The following is a 25274-nucleotide window of genomic DNA, read 5'->3' as shown; positions in this document are numbered from 1 at the left end:
ACATCTATAAATCGATGCGTCCGGATGGAATACACCCACGGGTGCTGAGGGAGCTGGCAGAGGTCATTGCTGGGCCACTCTCCGTCATCTTTGGTAAGTCGTGGGAAACAGGAGAGGTGCCTGAGGATTGGAGGATGGCAAATGTCACGCCGATCTATAGGAAGGGCAAGGAGGAGGACCTGGGTAATTATAGACCAGTCAGCCTTACCTCCATCCCTGGAAAGGTGATGGAACAACTTATTCTTGACACCATCTCTAGGCATATCAAGGATGAGGGAGTCATTAAGAGCAGCCAACATGGCTTTACCAAGGGGAAGTCATATTTGACCAACCTTATAGCCTTCTATGAGCAAGTAACTAGGTGGCTGGATGATGGTAGAGCGGTAGATGTGGTTTTTCTTGATTTCAGTAAGGCATTTGATATTGTCTCCCACAGCATCCTCATAGATAAACTAAGGAAGTGTGGGCTTGATGATCAGGTAGTGAGGTGGATCAAGAACTGGTTGGAAGGAAGAAGGCAGAGAGTTGTGGTCAATGGGGCAGAATCTAGCTGGAGGTCTGTGACTAGTGGAGTCCCTCAGGGGTCGGTGATGGGACCAATGCTGTTTAATATTTTCATCAACGACCTGGATGAGGGAACTGAGTGTACCGTCAGCAAGTTTGCTGATGATACTAAACTGGGAGGAGTGGCTGACACACCAGAGGGCTGTGTTGCCATTCAGTGAGACCTGGACAGGCTGGAGAGTTGGGCGGGGAGAAACTTGATGAAATTCAACAAGGGCAAGTGTAGAGTCTTGCATCTGGGGAAGAACAAGCCCATGTACCAGTACAGGTTGGGGGCTGACCTGCTGGACAGTAGTGAAGGGGAAAGGGACCTGGGGGTCCTGGTGGATAGGAGGATGACCATGAGCCAGCAATGTGCCCTTGGGGCCAAGAAGGCCAATGGCATCCTAGGGTGCATTAGAAAGGTGTGGTTAGTAGGTCAAGAGAGGTTCTCCTCCCCCTCTACTCTGCCTTGGTGAGGCCACATCTGGAATATTGTGTCCAGTTCTGGGCCCCTCAGTTCAAGAAGGACAGGGAATTGCTTGAAAGAGTCCAGCACAGAGCTACAAAGATGATTAAGGGAGTGGAACATCTCCCTTATGAGGAGAGGCTGAGGGAGCTGGGACTCTTTAGCTTGGAGGAGACTGAGGGGTGACCTCATCAATGTTTACAAATACGTAAAGGGTGAGTGTCAGGATGATGGAGCTAGGTTTTTCAGTGATGTCCAGTGATAGGACAAGGGGCAGTGGGTGTAAACTGGAGCACAGGAGGTTCCATGTGAACATCAGGAAAAATTTCTTTACTGTGAGAATGACAGAGCACTGGAACAGGTTGCCCAGGGGGGTTGTGGAGTCTCCTACATTGGAGATATTCAAGGACCTCCTCGACAAGTTCCTGTGTGATGTACTCTAGGTTACCCTGCTCTTGCAGGAGGGTTGGACTAGATGATGTTTTGAGGTCCCTTCCAACCCTTGGGATTCTGTGATTTATCTGAACACTATCACACTCATGCATTTCTTGTGGTGCTTATTTACAGTTACTCTTATGCAAGATAGGCTCAGTGTTGTTACGTCTACGGGGCTTCTACTTAGGTACAAAATTACTGACTTCAGAGGCACTTTGAGTAAGTACCTGCCTATTTGTTCCTCTACTAATTTAGAAAGTCTAATTTAGAGACTTTTGGTCCCCTAAAGTCTAAGTTAGTGAAGGTCAGAAGTCTTTCCGTTTCCTTAATCTCTGAAACGGTGACATCTAGTGGTGGATGCTTTTTATTTCGGGTACACAATCTCGGAAGTACACACTTAACTCCATCCTCATTGCCACTATTTAAAATTTGATATTCTATGGCTAGATTAGTCCTTATGTACTCAACTTATTCTGACATTAAATCATCATTCTTTGCCTTTTTTGGCTGACTTTTTTTTTAAATATATTTATACACGCATTAGTAATAAAAAAGGCCTTTTCAGGCAGCAGAACACTTGTCAAAAATGTGAAGCCTTGAGTAGCATGGAACAAAATGAGGAAAATACCAAAATCACTCCAATTAAAAAAAAAGATATTTATGAGAGGTTGGGATATTGCTTGTCAAAAACTGGCAAGGTGTGAATCAAATGCTGAATGCTCAGAAACTGAGTTATGCTTGTGATGTGTTGCTGAAAGGTATTTGGAAAAGCAGCCATGGCAAAACTGAGCTATTTTTAGTAACTCGGAGCAGTTTCTGGAGCACTGTTTGTAATGAGATGTGAAAGGATGAAGCAATGCAGGTGCACGGAGAAGTCACGGTTCATTTCTTAATTGAAAGGGTCTGGCACAGGACAGATGAAAGAGAGTTGCTGTTACCACATGGGAAAGCTATAGATGCTGATATGCTGTAGTTGGGGGAGGGTGAGAAACAAGAGTACTTGAGAGGCCACTGTGAAGCTGGAAAGGAGGAAGAAGACACCTGACTCTTGAGGAAATGTTGTAGTGAACGGATGCCTTTAAAGGGACATGGCTATGTAGCATGGGCCTGGAAAGGCATTATATATGGAGCTCTTGCAAGACTGGCAGGGTAGCAAGGAGACAGCATTTGGTAGCCCTGCCCTGCCTGTCTGAGCCTCTTCTGTGTGCAGGTAGGTAGGTGCAGCCTGCTGTCCCTGGCCTGCAGTTAAACCCTCCAACTGCATGGAGTGCCCAATAGCTGCTGACAGCAAGTGGCCAGTCAGTGTTCGTCCTTTCATGGGACCTGGGGCAGGAAGGCTCAAGTGGTGACAGGCCTTACAGAGCTGGAAAGTGAGACACCCAACATCCTCCTGCCAGCAGCTTCAGTTTCCATGTACCAGATGCCACAGCCAAAATTCCCAGCTTCAGCGCCACACATCCAGCTCTCTGAAGGCGAGGGCTGCACATGAAGATTCATTTAGAGTTGCTTGAAGTAGCTTGTTCAGTGAAGTACAGCAGCTGCAATGGCTGAAAAAGGAGAGCATTGGCAGGGACAGACACGGGTCCCACTGAGTGCTGGCAGGCAAAGCAGAGGCCAAGCGGGAGGGGATGTGTGGTGTTCCTTGCTGGCAGCACGCTTGGCTGGCTGCTTCTAACCACCTCCTCTCCCTTCTGTGCTCAGCACAGGGCTCCAAAGAGGCTGGGAAGGAGGTAGTGAACTGCTCCCAGCGATGGGCAGGGGCTGGTAGGAGGAGCTGTAGCGCAGAGGAGTGGGCTGGGAGGCTGCAAGTGAGGCCGAGATTCCATTCCCCACATGACGGCAGCGGCTTGCTGCCATGGGCCCCGGCCGCGGGGGGGGGCCCGGGTGGCTAGGGCAGCTTGGCAGGGCCGCGGGGGCGGGGTCAGCGCCACAGCGCGGAGCCTTCCTGGCTGGGCCCGGGGGCGGCGAGCCCAGCGCCCTGAGCGCCGAAAGCCGGCCCGAAGCGGGAGGGGAAGGCGGGCAAGGTAAAACCTGCTGGCCTCAAGGAGACGCAGCAGCCGAGTCGAGTAGCCCGGCTGTGGTGAGGAGGGTGAGCGGAGTGGGAAAGTAGTGGGTGAGGGCTGTAAGGGATTGCTGATGCGATATGGATTCCATAGGGAAAGCTGTTCAGCATGGTTGATCCCTGCAGCTTGATCTGTAGAAGTTGTGAACTTGTACAGAAACTGGCACTATGTGATGGTACTGCATAAATCCTAGGGTAGGACCCTGAAAAACAGTTTCTGTGGATGTACTGTTGTGAGGGGCAGGGGTCAGCACACGTGTGTCCTGTACCTTTGAGGGAGGATGATTTTGTGTGTGGATGTACATGTACATTACTGTATTTATTGGTATTTAGGCAAATATATACTTAGACACATAATGGATAAAACAAAACAAAACAAAACAAACTGTAGAACTATTCCAGCATTGCTGGTAGTTAGCTCAGTTACACCTTGCTTGGAAGCAAGATGGCTTCTAAGCAGTTACTGGCTGCATCTTTGCACTCAAACAGGTAACATGTATCTTTAATTGCAGGTAGCATCTCAATTTCTCAAGGGATGAAAGAGTGAGTGCTAACCTGCTGTTGTCAGTTAGTTACTTCTCAGAACTTTTTGGATGAGTTATGAATAAAAATGTCTTTTTCCAACAGAATGACTGCCACATCAGCCATGAACTGTGCCTTGCCACAACTGCCTGGGCCTGAACAAGAGGACCAAGAGTGTTCTGAGACACACATGTCTGTTATGTGGTATGCAGGGCAGCTTGCAATTACTTACTATGATACAGAAGATTGCTCAGTCTACTTCATGCCTGACATACCTGATAATGAAGACCTTAGGCTACTGCAAAAAGTAACTGGGGAAATTAATCCTCGGTGCATAGTGACCAGTGCAAAACAGGATCAGAATATTGCCAAATTCCTGACCAACCTTACTGCTGGTGATACAGACATACGAAAACCAGAAATTATCCTTTTTCCTAACACAGATTTTGGCCTAGAGGTCAGCAAGCAACGGATCCTATCTAGGCAATTTCCATTCATCCCATCTCATATGACTGCAACAGAGAAAATTCTCTACTTGTCCTCAGTCATCCCTTTTGAGAGCCCGCTTATGATACGAGCCCTAGGGGGACTCCTGAAGCTTCTAGACAGGAGAAGGGTTGGAGTTGAGCTTGAAGAAAGCTCTACTGCAGTTCCTATTCTGGCCTTTAAAAAGTTTGTGCTGTCAGAGATTGTGAATATGGACCAAGACACTTACAGTGTCCTGCAGATATTTAAAAGTGATATCCATCCTTCCGTGTATAAGCTGTCCAGTGGATTAAAAGAAGGATTCAGTTTATATGGAATTTTAAACCGTTGCAGATGTAAGTGGGGAGGAAAACTGCTGAGGCTGTGGCTCACACAACCTACTCGGAACTTGACAGAGCTGAACAAACGGCTAGATGTTATCCACTTCTTCCTGCAGGCTCAGAATCATGAAACAGTCCTCACTCTTCAAGGCTGCCTCAAGAATATTAAAAATGTGCCTCTTATTCTAAAAAGAATGACTCTTTCTCACACAAAAGTTACTGACTGGCAAGCACTCTATAAGACAGCTTGCAGTGCGGTGTGTCTAAGAGATACATGTCGCTCTCTGCCCAACACTATTGAACTCTTCCAGACCATTTCACGTGTCTTCACTGATGATCTGCACTACATTGCTAGTCTAATCAGCAAAGTGGTGGACTTTGAAGGCAGCATCTCAGAGAGCCGCTTCACTGTTAAACCCAATGTGGACCCCACCATTGATGAGAAGAAACGAAAGCTGATGGGCCTGTCAAACTTCCTTACAGAAGTGGCACGAAAAGAACTGGAGGACTTGGACAACCATATTCCCTCCTGTTGTGTGATCTACATTCCTTTGATTGGGTTCCTTCTCTCCATTCCACGGCTGCCAAGTATGGTGGATAAGAGTGACTTTGAAATTGAAGGCTTGGACTTCATGTTCTTGTCAGAGGATAAGCTGCACTACAGAAGTGCTAGGACTAAGGAGCTAGACAGCCTGCTGGGTGACCTGCACTGTGAGATCCGAGACCAGGAAACACTTATTATGCACCAGCTGCAGACAAAGATCCTGGAGAAGTCTGAAGTGCTTAACAGTGTGATTGAGTATACTGCACATCTGGATGTGCTTCTGGCTTTGGCACTGATGGCCCGGGAGAATGCCTACTGCCGGCCAAGCTTTACTCACCGCCATGGCTTCCGCATCAAGGATGGAAGACATCCACTCATGGAACTATGTGCAAAGACCTTTGTGGCCAACCCTGTGAACAGTGGAGAGGCCACCAGACGCATAAAGATCATCACAGGGCCCAACTCATCTGGAAAGAGTGTCTACTTAAAGCAAGTAGGTCTTATAGTATTCATGGCTCTAATTGGCAGTTATGTCCCTGCAGCAGAGGCAGAGATTGGAACAATTGATGGGATTTACACAAGAATCCACACTAGGGAATCAGTTTCTGTAGGGCTCTCCACTTTCATGATTGATCTTAACCAGGTTGCCAAGGCAGTTAACAATGCCACAGAGAGATCCTTGGTACTTATTGATGAGTTTGGTAAAGGGACCAACACACTGGATGGCCTGTCCCTTCTGGCTGCTGTCCTGAAGTACTGGATCAGACAAGGAACGCAGTGTCCACAGGTCTTTGTCTCCACTAATTTTCACAGTTTAATGCAGCTAGAACTCCTGCCTGACACACCTCTTCTGGAGTACCTGACCATGGAGACCCACCAGGATGGAGATGAGCTGATATTTTTCTATCAGATCAAACAGGGCATGTCCACTGTTAGTCATGCTGCCAACATTGCTGCATTAGCAGGAATGCCAGCCAAAATTATTGAAAGAGGAGTGGAAGTGTCAGAATTGATTCGCAATGGAAAAGCTATCAAACGTATTGATGATCCTTCAAAAGATGAACGGATGGAAAAATGCAAATCTGTTGTGGAAAAGTTTCTTTGCCTAGATCTTGATGATCCCCATGTGGATTTAGAAGAGTTCATGTGTAGAGAGGTGCTGCCTTCTGCAGCCTCAGTCATGTAACAAGTGTGGTGTGTGTAAAAGCATAGATTACATAATGTCTACCATGTTCAGTCAGAGTTTGGTAATCTGAAGAATGATCGCTATGACTAATGCCTCACACTACAGTACTACATTGTAACATACTGTCTATAGTTACGACCTTTTTTTAAAAAAAAAACAACAAACACAAAACCCCACCAAATACTGTAGTTACATATCTCTACAATATGGTGTATGATATGAAAGGAGGAAGACTGAAAGAAGATAATTTAAGAACCTCTTCCAGCCATGAAGTCAACAACTTTGTGCATTTTCTGCCCTTGTTAGATCTTCAGATTAAAATAATACTGTAGAAAAATCACAAAACACTTCTGCTGATCTCATAACACGGTGAAAGCAAAGTGTTTATTGCTTTGTATTGTGCCAAAGGGATCCTTTCAGCCATTTTAGGATCAGCATCTAAGATTCCAAATAAGTTATGTGCCCCAGACTCCCATATCAGCAAGTAACAGTTGTCACAATACAAACCACTGATCTACAGGCTGATAAATGTAAATACAGAGAGATTTAATGAGCTCTGTGGCTCTTCTTATGCCAGCATTCCTGTTTAAAATGCCAGAGATCCCAGGAGCTACTGTAAAAATAATTCTGGAGGTAATAACCAGCAGGGACTGATAAAGGAGAAGTGTTTTGGTTATACTGAGAATCACTCTCTTCTCATGAGGTCCTATATGGTACAGCTATGTATCTATGTATATGGGTATAAATAAAAGCAGAATTACAAATCTAGGAAACTGAAAAGTATACTAGGAATGTAATACCGAAATTCACATTCTATATTCTATTTTTTAGTATTGAGTAAAACTTAATATTAAAGGAGTAATACCAGAAGGGGGAGATGTCCCTTCACTTCTCTTGTCATCTTTACTGAACACAGTTTTTGATGCATGCACATGCAACAAAAATTCATTGATAAATTAATGATGCAGGAGACATATTATCTAAGTACAACAGAAGTAACAGCCATTCCTGCAATAAGTGCCTGAGATTCCTTACCTAAATAAGACAGAAGAGACATGAGTTAGCTTATTGTCTGACTGCCAAAACTTGCTGTAACTTCTTACAGTATGGCTAATAAAAGACATCAGCAGATGTACTACATCTCTCTTCAGCTATCCTTGATTTCGAGAAGCCAAAAATAGTAATGTCACATAAACTGAGAGAAGATTTACGTGCAAAGAAAGTAATTACCTTTATAATTATCAGTATTAAACATCTGTCATGTCTACCTGAAAACAGCAACAAGATAAATGTGACTGCACAGCAGAAAGATTTCAATTTGGAGACATTGCTTTCGGTTTGATTCAGTGTGGAATTTTCCCTCCTTCATGATGAAGGAATTGTTATTATTACTATTATTATTACTATTGCTATTATTATTGTTATTAAATAACTTATTTAGTAACTTATATGTTATCTATATATGAAACTAAGTGGCAAAAATTTTACATAATTTACATTAAAAAATACAAGAATAAATAACTGAATCATGCAGTTATTGCTATTTCCAGTGCAATCATAATAATACTGTCTCCAAAATAGTACCTAGCACCCTATGATGTTACTGTTGAAGCTGAATGGTAATAGTGAATCAGGCCATGTACAACACTTGTGTTGTAAATACAAATGGATTTTTCTCACTAATATATTCTCTTTTACTAATTATACATACAGCATTCTAAAGATATACAGTACAGAAGAATATGATACATTAAGTATTCATAAATTATATTTTTTGGTATTTTTTCTTGTCAACCACTGTATAGGCTAAGGATATGCTCCACAGTAATTAAGCACATGCTGTCATTAGATGTCAGTCATCTTCTACTTATGAAATCCATTTCACAGTATCTGCAGTTCTAGCAGTACTAGGTATATCAAAGGATATCCAAATGTCATACAGCATTTATCAAGTGTGCCTCACAACATGCCCTGAGGTAAACAGCAGTCTGGACGAATGAAAACCACAAGGGTTGTGACAAACCTGAGGCCACACAGCAGGCTAGGGAAAGAAGCAGGAACAGAAATGTTATCTTCAAGTGCAAAACTCCAGTTGCTTCTTTCATTGTATTTCACTAGGTTCTTTGAATAGAAGATGATGCTAACTCGATTCTTACCATTCAAACAACTGGGGAAACAGCTGAACACGTGCAAGTAAATTATATCCCTTTACGTCCTTCCACAAGGACACCTAGGAGCACACTGTATCTCCTTATTTTGGGGAAGTTTCCAGTGGCACAATTGATCTCAGAATTGCCCAACTAAGCCTGAAGAATGAGCTGCTCCCACTTCTGACTAGGTAAATAAGTTCTTTAACCTGAGAAGCTGAAGGGAGTATAGTAACCCAGACAACTCTTCTCTAAACCACTTCATTTCACATTCTTACCCTTTATTAATGGCTGTTTCCAAGTTTTTTGCATTTACCATTTTTAGCTTAGTGTTGTGTCTTCAAAGTGGAAAGCTGATTTCTTAAGATACTTACTAATTTTAAATTCTCAAATTTTTTGCTTTGTAAATAATATTAACAGTTTGGGAAAGTTAAAATCTTTGCAGAATACATGCATTTCAAAAATTCTTTTAGCTATATTAAGGTTTTTAAAAACAGGTTATTTTTCTTTTCAAAGATAACTTTGGTGGGATTTAGATGCCATTATGAGGAGAATTTCTTAATATTGATTCAAATAAGGAAACTTGCATTTTAAAAAATATTAATATAGCTATAAAGCGGTAGCTGTGAACTATACTCAACTACTTTGTTTGCTCTTTTTTATGCTTTCTCATGTAATCTTCATCCACACCCCCTTTCTTGTTTTTCATACTGTTGTATGATCTGAAAATGTAATTAGACATTATATTAAAACATATTACAAAATAGTTACGCCTTTTGTTTCATGCTCTTATTATTTTCTGAAAATGCATAAAACTATCTCACTAAATGCACTGATACAATAAAACAAAAGATAGCAAACACCAATGCTTATGCCTGACAGTGGATTGACAAGAGAAAAATTTAGAGGTTTATTTATAGAAACATGGTATGTTTCTATACAGTGTATCTTTATAAAACCATAGCTGCTGCATTATCCAGCATTATGGAGGACTCAGGAAGATGATTTGTAATGACACTGACCTGGTTCTGTCAGAAGTAGTAAACATCAGAACACAGAAAGTATGCATCCTGACTAATAGCTCATGCAAGGTAGAAAAATATAAACAAAACAAAAAAACAGCCCCCCAAAACCAACCAAGAAACAGAACAGCAAAACCCCCACCCTGGCTTTCTCAGATGTTTTAACCGGAGGTATATTACTGAGCAGCCAATACTGTAGAAGAGCTGTGGGTTTTAAAAATGAGTGTTAACAACTGTTAATACAAGCAAAAGCTTATGTGAGCTTACAAATTTAGTAGCTATAATATACCACCTACAACTTGTGGAAAAGTCCTTATTTCTGTTTCAGAGCAGATATGTGTGCTCTTGAAGTTTCTCAGATCTCACCATCTTCTTTCAACTGATTTCACAGTACTAAATTAAAATGTGCACCTTCAGCATTTCTAGAGCTATTTCTAATGAAATTTTTAAGTGTTTTTCTTTAATACTTAAAGAAAAAAAAAAAAACACCTCAAAATATTTACATTATGTACTTCAATTCTTATTTATTTTCCCTGGAAATTATTTTCCTGGTCAATGTTAAAGGATCACGTTAAACATTCTAGATAATGTCAGAAAAGAAAAAAAAAGGAGGTATACCTTATGCTAAATAATACAGTATTTCTGTTAAATTAGTATGCAATAAAATCCTAGATACACTAGTATTGCTCATATATATTTATCATCACAACCTACTTTAATGTATTCGTGTATTTTTTACAAAAAGCTTATAAATAGGCAGGAAATAAGTACCTGCAAGAGAGACTATGGAAGATGTGTTTTATCCCTACTCTGAAATTCACCAAACCATATTCAACAGACTGAACTGACAGTCTGCCTATTATATATAATACAAATTCCACTGTTTATTAGCTTATTTCCTCCCATACAGGAAGAAAACAAAAGTATCCGAACAAACTGCATACATATAATCTATACCCTCATAATAATTCTGTAATTTTGAACAAGTACTTTCATCCTGTGGTCTTGCCTAACAAAAACAGAAAATAGTACCAAGAATATCAAGAGTGGTAAAATACAGGTGTATGACAGATGTACTGATTATTTTATTCTTTAAAACTCCAGTATTATAAAATCTTACCTCTTCAGCTGGCTACAAAGTAGAAAGGATGATGCTATTGCATAAGCAACTCCTTTCCTCGACTCCAAATTAAAACTTTCTAGATTGCTGCTGAGCCATGTGAAATGTGAGCTCACCTGCTTACGTAGTGGTGTGGATTTTGACAACTTCATGAAGGTCAGATGTGGTTTAAAATCTCTTTCTTCTCCTGCCAAGATGCCCTTTTCTTGAAATATCTTCTTCATAGTCTCTGAGAGAAGAAAAAATGTAGAGGTACAAAGATGTTGCATGACAGAATGCTTAAAAATGTGCTTACAACTGTAATATGAGTTACAGCCACTCCACATAGAAGAAACAAGATGATGAGTACTTTAAAAGGCAGAGAGATTGCTAGTTAACTTCAAATGTACATATTATTTCACATGGAAAATAGTCTTATATTTGCAGTTAATATAGGTCATAAATTTGGCTTTACTGAAATAATGGCAAGTAGAAAGCTGTCCATGCTGTCTGCTTTTGCTACCAAAATAGGAACATGACAGAACTGTTCAGGAGGTACTCTCACTGGAAGCTTTGGAAACTTCAGGAAAACTCAAAAGTATCTAACAGAATTATCTCTCTTCAAAAGCACTGTTCTGTGGCGAATTCTATTATGTATATTTGGGTAACCTCTCACTCAGACCAAAGGAAATCTGAAACTGAAAGCTCAGAGTTCTTGCCCTGGATTTACATGGCAGAATTAGAGAACATACCAGGTATGCTGATGCTTTTTGTTTGCTGGGTTTTTTTTTATGCTTCACTGCTGCCTTCCAAGCTGATTTACTGTTTTGAATGTATACTTTTATCTGCCTACAGAAAAATCTTAAAACCCATTTTTTTACTTGCAAGTACAACTTCCAATTTTCCAGCAGCTGTAGGTCTAGCTGACTCACACTATCCTTGAACTAAAATCAAAATGGGGGAAAAAATAATCAATCCTATCACATGAATTTCATCAACCCTTACTATAACCATCTATTTGTGTTTAACTGTGTTATTTGGCTTGACAGTTCAACTGTAACAAAAAGATCTGGTGCTTTATTCTCCCAACTGGAAGAAAATACATTACACTGCAAAGTGAACAGCATAGCTGGCTGAATAAAAAAAAAAAAAAAAAGGAAGTCTCAAGGAATGGGCATACAGCACATAAAGCTGGCTAGCATAAGTCTGCCAGCTCTGCTTCTGTAACACGTCATTCCAGAATCCTTACTCTTACCATTTTTTGTTTTCTATAGTAACTATTTAAGTGAGCTACTTTGACATCACACTTAAGAAGAGATTTTACAAGCTTATGCATTACTTTGCAACAGAAAAGTTCTAGAAGCAGCTCAGAATATTCATTTGGGACATGGAGATCAAAATTCACTTCACCTTCTCTGCCATATATGATTTATAACCTTAGGCTCCATAGGCTGTGCAAAAGTTGGGATTCTGAAAGGAGTCAAGGAAACCAGACCCAAATGCCATCTTTTACACAGGCCCACTTGAAAATTCTCTTTTAATGTCACTCCCCACTTTGAAGATGCTAATGTATTTTACTAAAAAAAATAGCCCAACCTTTTATTCTAACTCACAGGATGCCAAAAGGACAACCAGATTAAAACTAGTGAAGGATTTACACAATAGTAATAGGGGTTATGTTACCGTGGCAGATGCTGATAAAACCTACCACAATGGTTGAGGTGGGAAGGGACCTCTGAAGGACATATGGTCCAAACCCCCTACTCACATAGGGCCACCTACAGCCAGCTGCCCAGGACTACGGATGGGTTTTGTGTATCTCCAAGGATGAAGACTCCACAATCTCCCTGGGCAACCTGTGCCAGTGCTTGGTCATTCTCGCAGTAAAAATGTGTTTCTTAATGTTCAGAGGGACCTTTCTGTGCTTCAGTTTATGCCCATTCTCTCTTTCTACCCATTGCCCCAGGTACATATACATGTACAGGCAAGCATAACTGCTATATAGATCTATTATAGACCTATATATCTAAATCTATACACTACATACCTAGATGCATAGACCTACTATTTATCTGTGGATACAGCTATATATCTATCCACAAGTACAGCTTACCTACTTGTATTATTTTAAATTGTGCCTGTGGGGAACATTTCTAAATTTAAACTGAAGCCCCATTAAGCTATTGTGCAGCTCTGCACACGAATGCTTCTGAACAACTTTATTAACATATCAAAATAGAAGTCTACAAATAAATGTTTGCAGCTTCTTCAAACTGAGATACAGAAGTTCAAATTAAGTCATTTAGTTATGGTGTGCACGTATTCCCATGCATCTAACAGACTGCTTATTTTCTATGTTGGTAAGCTAATAAAACCCTACATTTATTTAAAACTGAAATTACCTGTAACAAAGCCATTTTCTGGTCCCTGTGTTTGGACTTCTGAACTGCATAATTTGGGGACTCATTGACTTTGATGTTGCAGCAAAGGATTAGTCTTACCAAAACCAGGTTTACACTACCCTGTGATATTCTGGCTCAGTCTTGTGGACTGTAGTCTTTTTTTTCTCCCCTAAAAGATCAAATTCCTTTTGCCATTGTGTCTTATACCATGCAGTGCCTTATCTCCCAGTCTGCAATTAAGATCTCTGCTGGGAAAGATTTGTCCCTTTGAGGGTGTCCCCCTTACCCCAGTAAGAACTTAGTGTCAGACCAGTGGTTTGCCAATGTGTGTCTATGTGCATGTGTCCACATATGTTCTCATGATGATCAGACTTCTCACACAGTTTTGTCACGGCATAGTTATCCTAAACATCACAGGCTCAAGGGATCAGCCACACCTGCTGGTACTATAAATATCTCCAGTTTTGAAGTTTTTGACACTTGGGGAAAGTGTGACATTTTACTGGGTAGGTGACTTGGAAACATAATTAGCACAATGTTTCCTTCTTCTAAGATAATGAATAGAAAGAAATCTACGTAGATGGGGGAAGAGAGTGGGGAGGGAGAGGAGAAACAAAGGGAAATGTTTTCCTGGCAGCACACAAAGGTTAAAAGATAATGCAATACTATTAATAGCCATGCAGCATTTTGAAGAAGTGGCCACAAGAAAGGTTTAAAATAAATAGGGGAGGAGGGATGGATGCTGTGGGCAAGAGAAAGTTCCAGACTTTTGGGACAGCATGAAAGTGAATTTGAAGACTGAGCAAATACAGGAAGGTTAAAGTTTATAGTAGGGATTGCCTGAACTGAAAGAAATTAGAGGCCACTGACAAGTCACAGACAGACAATGGGTCTTAAGGATCTGCCATCTTTCCCCACTCATCATCATTCCTAGCCAGACAGAAAAATCGAACAAGATCTGTGTTTTCCTTTATTAGTCTCAGGATGCACAATGTTTGCAACTTCAAGTACACCCTAGAAAAGTCTAAGGCTATTTTTACAAGCTCAATGACTTCCTGGAACAAATTTTTGGACAGCTTTCAGGATGTCTTTCATGCAATCTGAAGTACTCTGCAATACCATTTTGTACCTTATTTTTATAATGTCAAAATTACTGAATGTCATCTGCCTCCCTTACACTGGATGCAGCTGAATCCATTATACAACTGTTTCCCCATAATTAGACTTGAAATGTGCTACATGAAACTTACTCAGAACTACTACATACTGGAAAGGCTCAAAAATTCAACAGCTAGATTAATACAGAATGATTTATGGAAAAAATTGCACATTGAGCCATATTCTTCAATACAAAGGGCCACCTTCCTTTTCCAAGATTTCATGAGATATGGAAAACTGCAATGTGTGTACATTTTCTTCCAGTCTATTAATTTCTGCTTGTCACTAGGAAATGTTCCCTCAATTAAAATGTTTAGAATTTATAAAAGGTATTCTGTCTTGTTACTGACAAATTTTTGCCTTCACATTTTGAACAGAAGAAAAGCCAAACATTGAAAACTTATAACTATCAAGTTAAGCTGTGTTAGATTTTTTAAGTTCATCATTTTTAAGAGTATTCTGCTGGCTGACAGCAGAAGTTCGGGGTTTACAAAGAAGGTCTTCTGGTCAACCTTTCTTTCCTAATAGCACTGAGAATAATGCTGATGCTAATATTTTGCATGACCTCAACTATATGTTACCAGAGGAGACCACCCCAAATTAAAGAAGTATATCCTAGATATCATGTTATGCTTGAAATATACAGTATATATTAAAATATATAATATACAATCAAAGGCTGCATCAAGCACCAATCTCTCTGCCATGATCTAGCTGAAGATATTCCTGCTCATTACAGGGGAGTTGGACTGGATGTCCTTTGAAGGTCCCTTCCAACCCAACTATTTCTACTATCCTACCATTAAGACCATTATGAAGGATAGGATCAGCATGTGGAATGTCCCTGGCTGCTGCCTGGCAAAAACTACTGACTCCTGAGCACCTCAGCAATCCCCAGTCTCTGATGAGAAAAAAAAAAAAAGGTGGCTAAACCAGGGTCAGGCACTACCTCTTGTGCTGGTGATTTTTATCCACAGGATGTAAGGAAAGGAAAGGCCTTGTTTCTCATATCTTCATATGAAAAGTGGATATTTTTTCTCCCCCTCAGTACTAGCAGTTCTCTAGTTGTTAGGTTTACTCTGCCAAAGCAACATCAAAGTAATAGCTTTTTACTGTGCCAAAAGGTAAAACAGAACCAAGCCAATTTCCTGATGATTCTTCCACTGCTACTTGGTTCTTTATTACTTGGGCTTTTTCACACTGAGTTGCCACTGTACCACACCACTATCATGTATCAGTGAGCTATATGATTATTTCAAATATGGATCAGCAGAATGCATAGGTTCTGTTTCTGTCACCATACATACATATAGAAGATGTGCTCATTCAGTTCATAAAGTAGAACCCAAGGAACAGCTGGACCAAGCAATCCCCACTTTGTGCATGGATGCCAGTATGTAAGGTAAGCCTTACAAGACAAACAATGATAATGTGAAGGCTCAAAGTGCTAGACTGAAACAGAAACTTAGGTGGCATTTCTTGATGCTACCTAAAAATTTAGTTACCTAAAAGTTAGTTCTTTTACTGGCTTTAATCTGGTCCAATACATCCTAAAAGTCTGTTGCAATCACAAAAAGAAGTGTGTGAAAGTACCATCTTTTAAATCACAAAAAACATATCTAACCACTTCATTTTAATGAGGCATTTATCAGAGTTATTCAGTGTTTGGCAGCATAATATGAAGAACGTAAACAAAAATCTAAAAGCATTTGCTATCCTTGCTTTCAGAGTTCCATCCTTTACATTTTTAGCATCAAAAAAAAAAACCAAACGCGGAGATCATTAGTGGGTGTTTTAGAGGAATGAAGGCAAAGAACATAGTGAACAGCACATCCAGTTTCATTAAATAATACAACTGTGCTTACTGGCCTTGAACCAGATCAGCGTATTTGTTCTGTACAGAAGGATGTTAACAAACACATCTCATAATAAACAATCAAGGAGAAATTAAACAGCAGATTGAGAGCCAGGCATGGACATCGTTAATTTGTTTCATATATTTTACATACCCCTACTCTTCCCCTTGTAGGGGACTCTATCCTCTCTGCACCTTGCTAAAAATGCCATTATACAGACAAAATCACATCTTTTATTGATCTGGGGGGGTGTGCGTGTGTGTGTGTTTGTTTTGTTTGTTTGTTTTTCCTGCTGGTTATATTCATCACACAACACAGTAGATATATATTTGCTGGCACAGATAATTATATTCTTGAGACAGCAGAACATTGCAACTTTCAGCTTGAGAGCATGCTTCACTTCTTGCTGTGGATGGAGCCAAATTTCTACAATGAACTCAGTAAAGTTCTGCTATATACATTAGTGGGAACTGTAACTAATGGCACATGGACTAGAAGAAAATCTAACATGTCACAGCAGTACATTTTTAATGTAATGGTCATTTGTACATTTGTTATTTGCAACTGGATTTGGACTGGTAGCTTTTTGTTCACTTTGTGTAAATCAGTTGTTTTAGTGGAAAATTACAACAGGTTTAAGTTCTGAATTTTTCTGTCAAGTGAAATCACTGAAGAATAACTGACAAGAGGCAAACTCAATTTATCTGGAACTAAAATGAACTAAATTAACTGAACGAAACTATTTCCTTAGGCTCTCTGAAGTCAGGACAATGTAACTCACCCTAAAATAGATGCTAAACATGTGGTTTCATAATTTTTAAAGAAGCTCATAAACCACCATCCTCGCCAAAACATACTAGTCCTCTCCAGCCCCAAGCCTGCCCCTGCTCCTATCTTCTGTGCCAACAGTCATGTAGCTATTCAGTGAACTGCACTGCAAAACTGTGAATAGGTTAAAAATTAGCTGGCAAAGGCAGAAACATTAATTTAACCGCAGCTGAATTCACCTTGTGGCTGTACAAATTTCCAGCGCAACAAAATGGCCAGACTGTTTTGGTATGGTGGCAATGCCAGCTTATGCTTGAGTAAAGCTGTAATGTACCTAGAGAAAATGGGTGGTACGACTCACTTTCCATTTGTCTCTCCGGTATGGGCTGTTAGGAAAATCCACTTAGTGAAATTGAACTAAATGTCATTTATATAAAACTAAAGGAAATTACTAGTTCGGTGTACCTATATGTCTGTCCAGTGCATTCCTGTAAAACACTTGACCCAACAAATCAACGTTTCTTAAAAACAAGGGACCAAATGCAAAGGAAATAATTATCTGCATAAACAGAAACGTAACTTTTTTATTCATGAAGTACAAGCTCCCCCTCATGGTCATGCCATAACAAGCATCACTCATCCATAAAATCAAAGTCTGCAAATCTGTGGGTAAAAAACAGGATTCACTTATTCACTTTCATCAGCTTCAAACAGCATTCACAATATAATAACCAAAATGAAAACTGAAGCCAAACAATCCATTACCTTTTCCAAATTCACTTAGTACTTGTGCTGGTTTTGGCTGGGGTAGTTAATTTTCTTCATAGTAGCTTGTATGGGGTTATGTTTTGAATTTGTGCTGGAAACGGAGCTGGTAACTCAGGGATGTTTTCGTTATTGCTGAGCAGTGCTTACACAGAGTCAAGGCCTTTTCTGCCTCTCACCCCACCCCACCAGCAAGTTGGCTGGGGGTACACAAGAAGTTAGAAGGGGACACAGCTGAGACAGCTGATCTCAGACCACTGAGAGCTGCAAGAGAGCTGATCACAGGGATATTCCATACCATATGATGCTCATGCTCAGCACATAAAGCTGGCAGGAAAAGAAGGAAGGGGGGATGTTCAGAGTGATGGCATTTGTCTTCCCAAGTAACCATTACACATGACGAAGCCCTGCTGTTCTGGGGATGGCTGAACACATGCCTGACCATGGCAAGCGAGGAGAATTCCTTGTTTTGCTTTGTTTGTGCATGCAGCTTTGCTTTACCTATTAAACTATCTGTATCTCAACTCACAAGTTTTCTCACTTTTCTGATTCTCTTGCCCATCCCAACAGTGGGGAGTGAGTGAGCGGCTGTGTGGGGCTCAGTTGCCAGCTGGGGTTAAACCACAACAGTCCTTCAAATACTCTGTAGTGTAGCAAAGTACAAGAAATGAAAACTTCTTTTAAAAAAATCACTGTAACTGTATACATCGCTTTTAGGTCAGGATTTTTAAAAAGACTTGGACAAAGAGTGATTAAAATACTCCTCAAACTTCTGTCATAACTGTTTAGCACTATTTCTGGTCGATACTTCTATAATGCTAATGTCTTTTAATGGATTGTTGGGAAATAACTAGCAAATCACAACAAACAGAAGATCCATATTAGCTCTGCTTTTCCTGAACTTTTGGTTCTAGCAAACTTACATTTAAATTGTGTTAAACATGCACTTACCATTATAATGCTGTACCACACTCAGACACTATTGGTATCAAACAAACTTCCATACAGTTTATGGAACTAAACGGACTCTTACAATAACCTAATTTAACTTAATATTTTTTTCTATTGCTTGTTACAAATGTTTTTCCTACAACATTCATGCTGAACACAACACATGAAGTCAAAATTCACCTTAGAGCATAGCAGAAACCAACCATAATCTTGAAGTAGCAAAAGAGTAACTCTGTAATGAACTGAACTTAGGTCTTGCAAAGAAATCAAACCAGCTGCAGAAGTGTTTTCTCCTTACTGTTCCATGGACAACACCAGAATGATTAACATTTTGCAGGCAGCACTGTACATATTTTTCTTTCTGCCAGGTTCAGTTTTAAAGTAGCAGCTTTATAGGGACACATTTTATCAAGGGCAAGACATACTAGGAGCCAGAATAAACTCGTGACAGATAATTTGTCAAACATATATAAGCTTAAAACAGTATAGATGAAGAGCTGAATAGCAATTTTGACAAAGATCCTGACAATAGCAGCCTAGCAGAAAAGAATTTACAATATTTTCTCCTGCAGCTCTAAAATTGTCTATTCAGGATACCATCCACAGAGCAGGAATACCAGGCATAATTTTGACATACAGCCTGTTTTGAATTAATAATGAAATGTATTACAGAAAATAAACTCAATGGCACATTTCTGCTAATATGATCCTTTATGTTGGAAGGTGTATTTATTGTGTCACATACAACCCCAAGGAAGTACTATATGTTCTTTTCTCCAAAATGCAACACTTCCCATGGGAGGTTTGGCCCTTAGAGGACTGTCTGCTAATGTTTTGTAAAAACTGCACGCAAACTAAATCGTGTTGCAATGAACTCTGTAAGTGTACTCTTACATTAAAGGAATTATACATGTTATACACTTGCGGAGGAGAGAGAATCCTAACGACTCTGTTGTTTACCTCACCAGTTTTGAAGAGTTCACATGGATTCATTTAATATTATTTTCTATTCCAAACTGCACTGCCCTGAAGGGTGTCTATGTAATAAGAAATTATCTATTTTTATCAGTTTACTTACATTAAATGCTTTTCTATTTAATCTAATGAAGATATACATAGAAACTATTCAGTGCATTCATTTTCTCCCTGCTCATACCTGGCCTTTCCACTAATTTGACGTGTAACTAAGCTAACTTTTGAAACACACTTGTATAACCTTCAGTGTTACCTAGTTACAGATGTAAAGTCTTTTCTTCTGGCAAAAGCATCAATATAAAAACTGAATTTGCTTTCACAAAGGTTATGTGTTATGAAATAATATTACCACTTCCAAGAAAGCACAAAAAGATACTCCAAAATCAGCAGCAATTCGGAAGTTAGGTTACAACAGTCACTAAGAAATGTTAAGAGAGCATATCCTAAAGTCATGCCCAATAAACATTTCCAGTCATTTTATCATTTTCTCCTGGTAATGTTCAGCTTCCTACCTTGTTTCAGAACTAAAGCCAGAGAAAGCAAACATCACTGTAGAAGTGCAGAGACTGAAGGACAGGCCTAAAGCCAAGAAATGCTTTGCTGGGTTGGCAAAATGTAGCAATGAAATAAGAAACATTTTTACTAAACAGCAGTGTTGTGAAAATAATGATGCACAGCTGTAGTTCTAGTACAAGCAAAGAATGCTCACCAGTGAGTGTCAGTAGTTATGCTTTACAAAGAAAACACAGGTTTGCTTGTTTGCTAAATTTTAACTGTACTACAAGTTTGTCTACAAAGGACTGTCAAACTGAAAAACAGGTCAAAATCTGATCTCATCTTTTCTTTTCTAATTCTTGATAAAAATCTGGTTCACTAGTCTCAGCTGTGTAGAAAGTCACGCATAACGAACTCCTTTATTACCTGTAGTTAAAAAGATATTTAGCTCTCCATGTCTAGCAAATTAATTATTTTGGGAGTTCTTAACTATAAACTTCTCAAAATCAAGTTTCTGTCACTAAAAAAAAACCATTCATCTCCTTCCACAAGAGGTCCTGAATGGGAATACCTTTTATTAATTATCTCAGTTTACAGAACAGCACACATACAATATTCTGTCACCCTCAAAGAAATCTAAAGACAAACTTGAAGACAAGGATGAGGAAGCATATTGTCCAAAGGACTGAAGAAATACTTGATAGATTCAATCTTGGAAATAATTACAGGATTATTTGACAATGGAAGCCTCTCTGGAACTCTAACAATCATTCAATTTCTACCATACTGCTATCAAGCACTGCTTAAAATAATAAAGCATTCCCCAATAACAGTATAAGCAATTTAGTAAGCTGAAAAGCTCACAGTCTTCAACTGTTCTTTAAAACCTAAGTTAAAAAATACTAAATATTTTCTAAAGGCACTTCAGAAATTAAACTAATGAATTGCTCGAGAAAGGCCTGTATTAATAATAAAGGCTTTCCCCATTTTTCCTCTGTATTGGACTGCAAAGAAGTAGCGTGACAGCAGCAGTCTGCTGCTCTGCAGAATGTCCTATATGGGTTATTGCACTATTAAAAAATGGTGTGACCTCACATTCCTCAGAGCACAAAAGATAATTCATCAATACTGAAAAACTCTTTTAAAGAAACTTTTCCAAGGAATACTTGGAATTGTCCGGATAGTTTTAAAGGACACCAATGAATTACAATCAGTACTGTTCTCTGAGAATTTTTATTTAGGATCTGTAAACAACATACTTTAGGTATATAGACTCATAGACAGATAAGAACTCCACCTTGGTTTGGTCTAGGTACTGAGAGCTGTTTCTCAGCTGGTATTTATACTCCTTTTAATTTATAGACTCCTATTGACTTGAACTGTATCTTTGGATGCATTTTATCTGACTGGCAAAGGCAGTAGCTTTAGCTCCACTGGCAAGAAAGAACTGAGAGGTTTGCTCTCATAGTAGCATGTTTCTGCCACATCTTTCAGTAACTTCCTAATTGCTACAGGAAGGCAATTAATATTGAACAAGCCACAGACTGATTCCACAGCTGCTTAAAAAAAAAAATAAAAAAATCATCAAGCTAAAGCAGCATCAAATCCAACTTTGGCAGACAAGTCATGTCCTTTTCCTGAATGCCCCCAATTCCTCCAGGGGTGCAGAGAAAGCTCAGATTTTACTTTATACATATATGGAAGTATAAAAGTACATTTTATGATTACATTATTATTACATTTATTTCATATGCATAAAGTACATACATACACCTATACACACACACCTGTGTGTGTCTGTATATGCACTTACACATGTGACAGTGGTAAGTCACAATTAATTGACTGAGATTTAAGAGGGATATGTGTAACATGCAGGAAACGCAAACTTAAAAGACTCCCCAGATCATGGAAGATGAAAGAACATCACTGTCCTTCAGTACTCGACTCAGAATAAACACAAATTAGAGGATTATGTAACTTTGCAAGCCAGGTAAGATATATCAAGGATACAGTTCTCAAACTCAGGAAGTATGAATATGCAAATCGGAAGGGGTACAAATATCAGCTGAGAAACAGCAGATGGTACTTGGACCAAAACAAGGTAGAACATAATCTTTATATCCATCTACAACTACTATGTTTTTTACATTTACTAAGTATAAAAGTATCATAGAACAGTACTGTCTGTAATTCATTAATATCCTTTTGAACTATGCTGGGAAATTTGTTACATAGCCCTTATAGACATTAAAGGTAAATTAATGTTGACTAAATTAGCACCAATTTATCTTTGTGTTCCATTGTCATCTAGGTTACCAAAATGTTTTTAAAGCAGTTAAACTAGATTGACAAGTTGTACCTGCTATTTCTCTAAGTATAGCTGTATGATCATTTTCTGCCAACTTCACAAATCCAACTTCATTTTTGAAGTGATGAATTCCTTGAAAAGACAAATCCACAGTTTTTCCTTTCAGGAGATCTTCTATAAAATCTTTGCTGTCTGAAAGAGCACCAACTGCTCTGTCAAGAGGAAAGAAAATATTTGGAAGTTGTTTACATTGCTAGTAATCATTATTCTATGATTCTCTGTAAAAAAAAAAAAAAAAAACAAAACGCAAAGTTTTGTTACTATCCATTTATTATCTACTCAGATACTTTTGCACTACTTCCTGCCAACGCACTCAGTATTATTACCATTTTATAAAGGTAAACTAGTTCATACACCCAGCTGTAAAACCACAGAAATAATAAGGCAGACCTGGCAACAGATGTAATTCCTCAAAAGAGTATACCTCAGTCCTCAACATGACTACATATTACAATGACAGTGGTTCTATTACTCTGTACATCTCATTTAAATAAGATTCTTACTTGGCAGCCCCATTCTTAAAGTAATTAACATTTTTCATTAATTTTCATTAATGTTTTCAGCTGAGCTATCAGGAATTTCCGATTATTAAAAGAAGTAGCATTCTAAACTGATGCTTACTTTCTTTAAGGGATAAGCAGCACACACATATAATGTACATGTAACTTAGGAAAGAGGTGCAAGCCTGGTAGCTTTTTAATAATTTTATTAGCCACATTAAGTTTACGTATGACTACATGAAATATTTGTTTTGACCTGCACTTGAAGCGATTCACTTGCTAAGCAAAAACTATATAAGCATTCTTAGTGTCTTCTAAAGCGCTCTCACACACTCACAGTTTTTAGTTCTACTGAAAGAAACTGAATTTAATTTTCACTAAACCTACTCACTTTTTGAACGCTAGATGGCAGAAACAGGTTAAAAACGTTCAAGAGAGTTTATTTCACTTTTTCTGTCCTAGCTGGATGAAAACCATCACTGTGATTTCTAAAGCAGGCCAAATTATAGTCTTTAAGCCTGTACAATTACAAACAACCCTACACACGTTTCCATTGTGTTTAACAAGACGGACTCTTGATGAGAACTATGCATTTAACTGAAACCTAGGCCAGGATAAGAAAGGCGTTAAGGTGGACTACATGACAAAATACCTTTATTTGATGTAGTCCTGTGGCTTTTTATGCGACTTTAATCTACAGCCTTCAAGTACTTTATATCCTATATAGCCACTTTAAACAACAATGCCATTACTTGTTCCTTAGCAAAGATATTTTTCTTTCAGCATAATCTCTGCCACTTAACTACCTTTTTATTACCATTAAACAAGCCTGTTCCTGTGTCTTCCGTATGTGCTATATTTCAAGACCCTTTAAACCCACCATCTAATATTGATTATACCCGTCAGATTAGTTCTCAGGTACTCAGGTGTAGGTTTATTTATTCACATGAACCTGAAAATTGCTCCAAACCAAATACTCCAAAGGTATTTCAAATACTCTGCGTCAGACTGCAGCAGGCTTCCAAGTAGTGAATCATGCAAACACCTAAAACCAATCTCTGGATTTTTTTGCATCTGAGAACTAGTATACAGAGAGCCATGGAAAGCTCTGATCCCCAGCTGAACAAAGTATTATATTTCCATACTTTAGGATGCGCAGAAGAACTCACTGACCAGGTCTATGAAAGGTCAATTTAAAGAGTGAAGTGTGTTGTCAGTTTAGCACTGTGTCACTTAAGATTCAGTTCTTCTTTTTCTTTAATAGATAATCTTGTATACACTAAAATATTTAGAAGAATAGCTGTCATCTCACTCTAGCATATTTTGTACTTTTGTATTCTATCGATCACTTTATAACATCTAACAATTGCTTTCTAAGAATGCACGAGGACAAACATTTCCACTGAAGTCAATAGTAACAAACACAACAGTGCTATCTTCTTGTTGTTTCATACCAAATAGTATTTACAATGCCAAATAGTTGCACTCAGTGCAATTAACCCTCAGGGCTAACAGAAAAGTTTACAAGCATTTTACTCCGAAGTGGGGAAAGGGAATTAAGAAAAAAAAAAAAAAAAGCCTGAAGCAGAATATTCTAAGTGAATACAAACTAGGATTACAGAAGCAGTGCCTGTTTTTTTTCTGTATAGTTGCAATGTTGACATTATAGCATTTAAATTCTAAGTGATTTTTTTTTAGACATTTCTGAATTGTTAAATTTGATTATGTGTCAGAAAAAGTAACCCTGAAAAAAAAAAAAAAAGCCAAACTGAATCCTTCCAGCTCTCATATTTGTAATGAAAAGGTTAGATTCACAGAGTCTTTGACATATAAGGAAGAACTTGACACTATGGTCTGGTAATGAAGGCATTTATTGCAAAGGCAGGTATCCTGATTTCTAGTACCTGATCACATAGCTATGCATACAGTTATCATGGACTAGAACTTCTTTGCTTGAAGGGAGTCTTGCTTTTCTTTATGGTTTTTAAAATCTCACATTCTTGATTTCATATAGTCCTACAAAGAGAGATGTGAAGTGCATTCATGAAGGCTAGACCACAGCAAATCAGTCAGGAAACTCGCATGGGTATTGCAGGTCTGGATTCCCTTAGAAAGAGTGGCCTGGAATACAGATCTTCCATTTTCAGGGTGAAAGCTGTATGTACTAAAATACCATACTGTCCTGGGTTCAGCAGTAG

The 25274-nt window shown here is 38.9% G+C and overlaps 2 protein-coding genes across 6 annotated transcripts in view; one reads left to right on the top strand and one right to left on the bottom strand.

Annotated features, from left to right (window-relative positions):
* The window catches only part of AKAP7 (A-kinase anchoring protein 7), an 89832-nt gene that overhangs the window by 50880 nt on the left and 13678 nt on the right, over nucleotides 1–25274 (bottom strand). For all 4 annotated transcript variants that reach the window (XR_009968671.1, XM_062639572.1, XM_062639571.1 and 1 more), the window contains exons 5-6: nucleotides 22568–22728; nucleotides 10973–11085 (exon numbers count right to left, since the gene is read on the bottom strand). Coding sequence is in view for 3 of the 4 variants with exons in the window: in XM_062639572.1 (XP_062495556.1) it covers nucleotides 10973–11085; nucleotides 22568–22728 (274 nt within the window). In the remaining variant the exon portion in view is untranslated. The remainder of the gene's footprint in view (nucleotides 1–10972; nucleotides 11086–22567; nucleotides 22729–25274) is intronic.
* On the top strand, nucleotides 3399–6710 carry MSH5 (mutS homolog 5). 2 transcript variants are annotated; one of them, XM_062639565.1, is made up of 2 exons: nucleotides 3399–3536; nucleotides 4137–6710. In XM_062639565.1, exon 2 carries the CDS (start codon nucleotides 4138–4140, stop codon nucleotides 6565–6567), a length of 2430 nt encoding a protein of 809 aa, XP_062495549.1. In that variant the 5' UTR covers nucleotides 3399–3536; nucleotide 4137; the 3' UTR covers nucleotides 6568–6710. The 2 variants fall into 2 exon arrangements, with proteins under 2 accessions (XP_062495549.1, XP_062495548.1); XM_062639564.1 differs by having other exon boundaries at nucleotides 3405–3536; nucleotides 4022–6710.

The sequence above is a fragment of the Pezoporus occidentalis genome, unplaced genomic scaffold, assembly GCF_034315485.1.
Source record: "Pezoporus occidentalis ecotype Australia unplaced genomic scaffold, CSIRO_AGI_Poc_V1 ctg61, whole genome shotgun sequence".
NCBI classification, from domain to species: Eukaryota; Metazoa; Chordata; class Aves; order Psittaciformes; family Psittacidae; genus Pezoporus; species Pezoporus occidentalis.
Note: the sequence above shows the minus strand (reverse complement) of the source record. Positions and strands in the feature narration are given on the sequence as shown.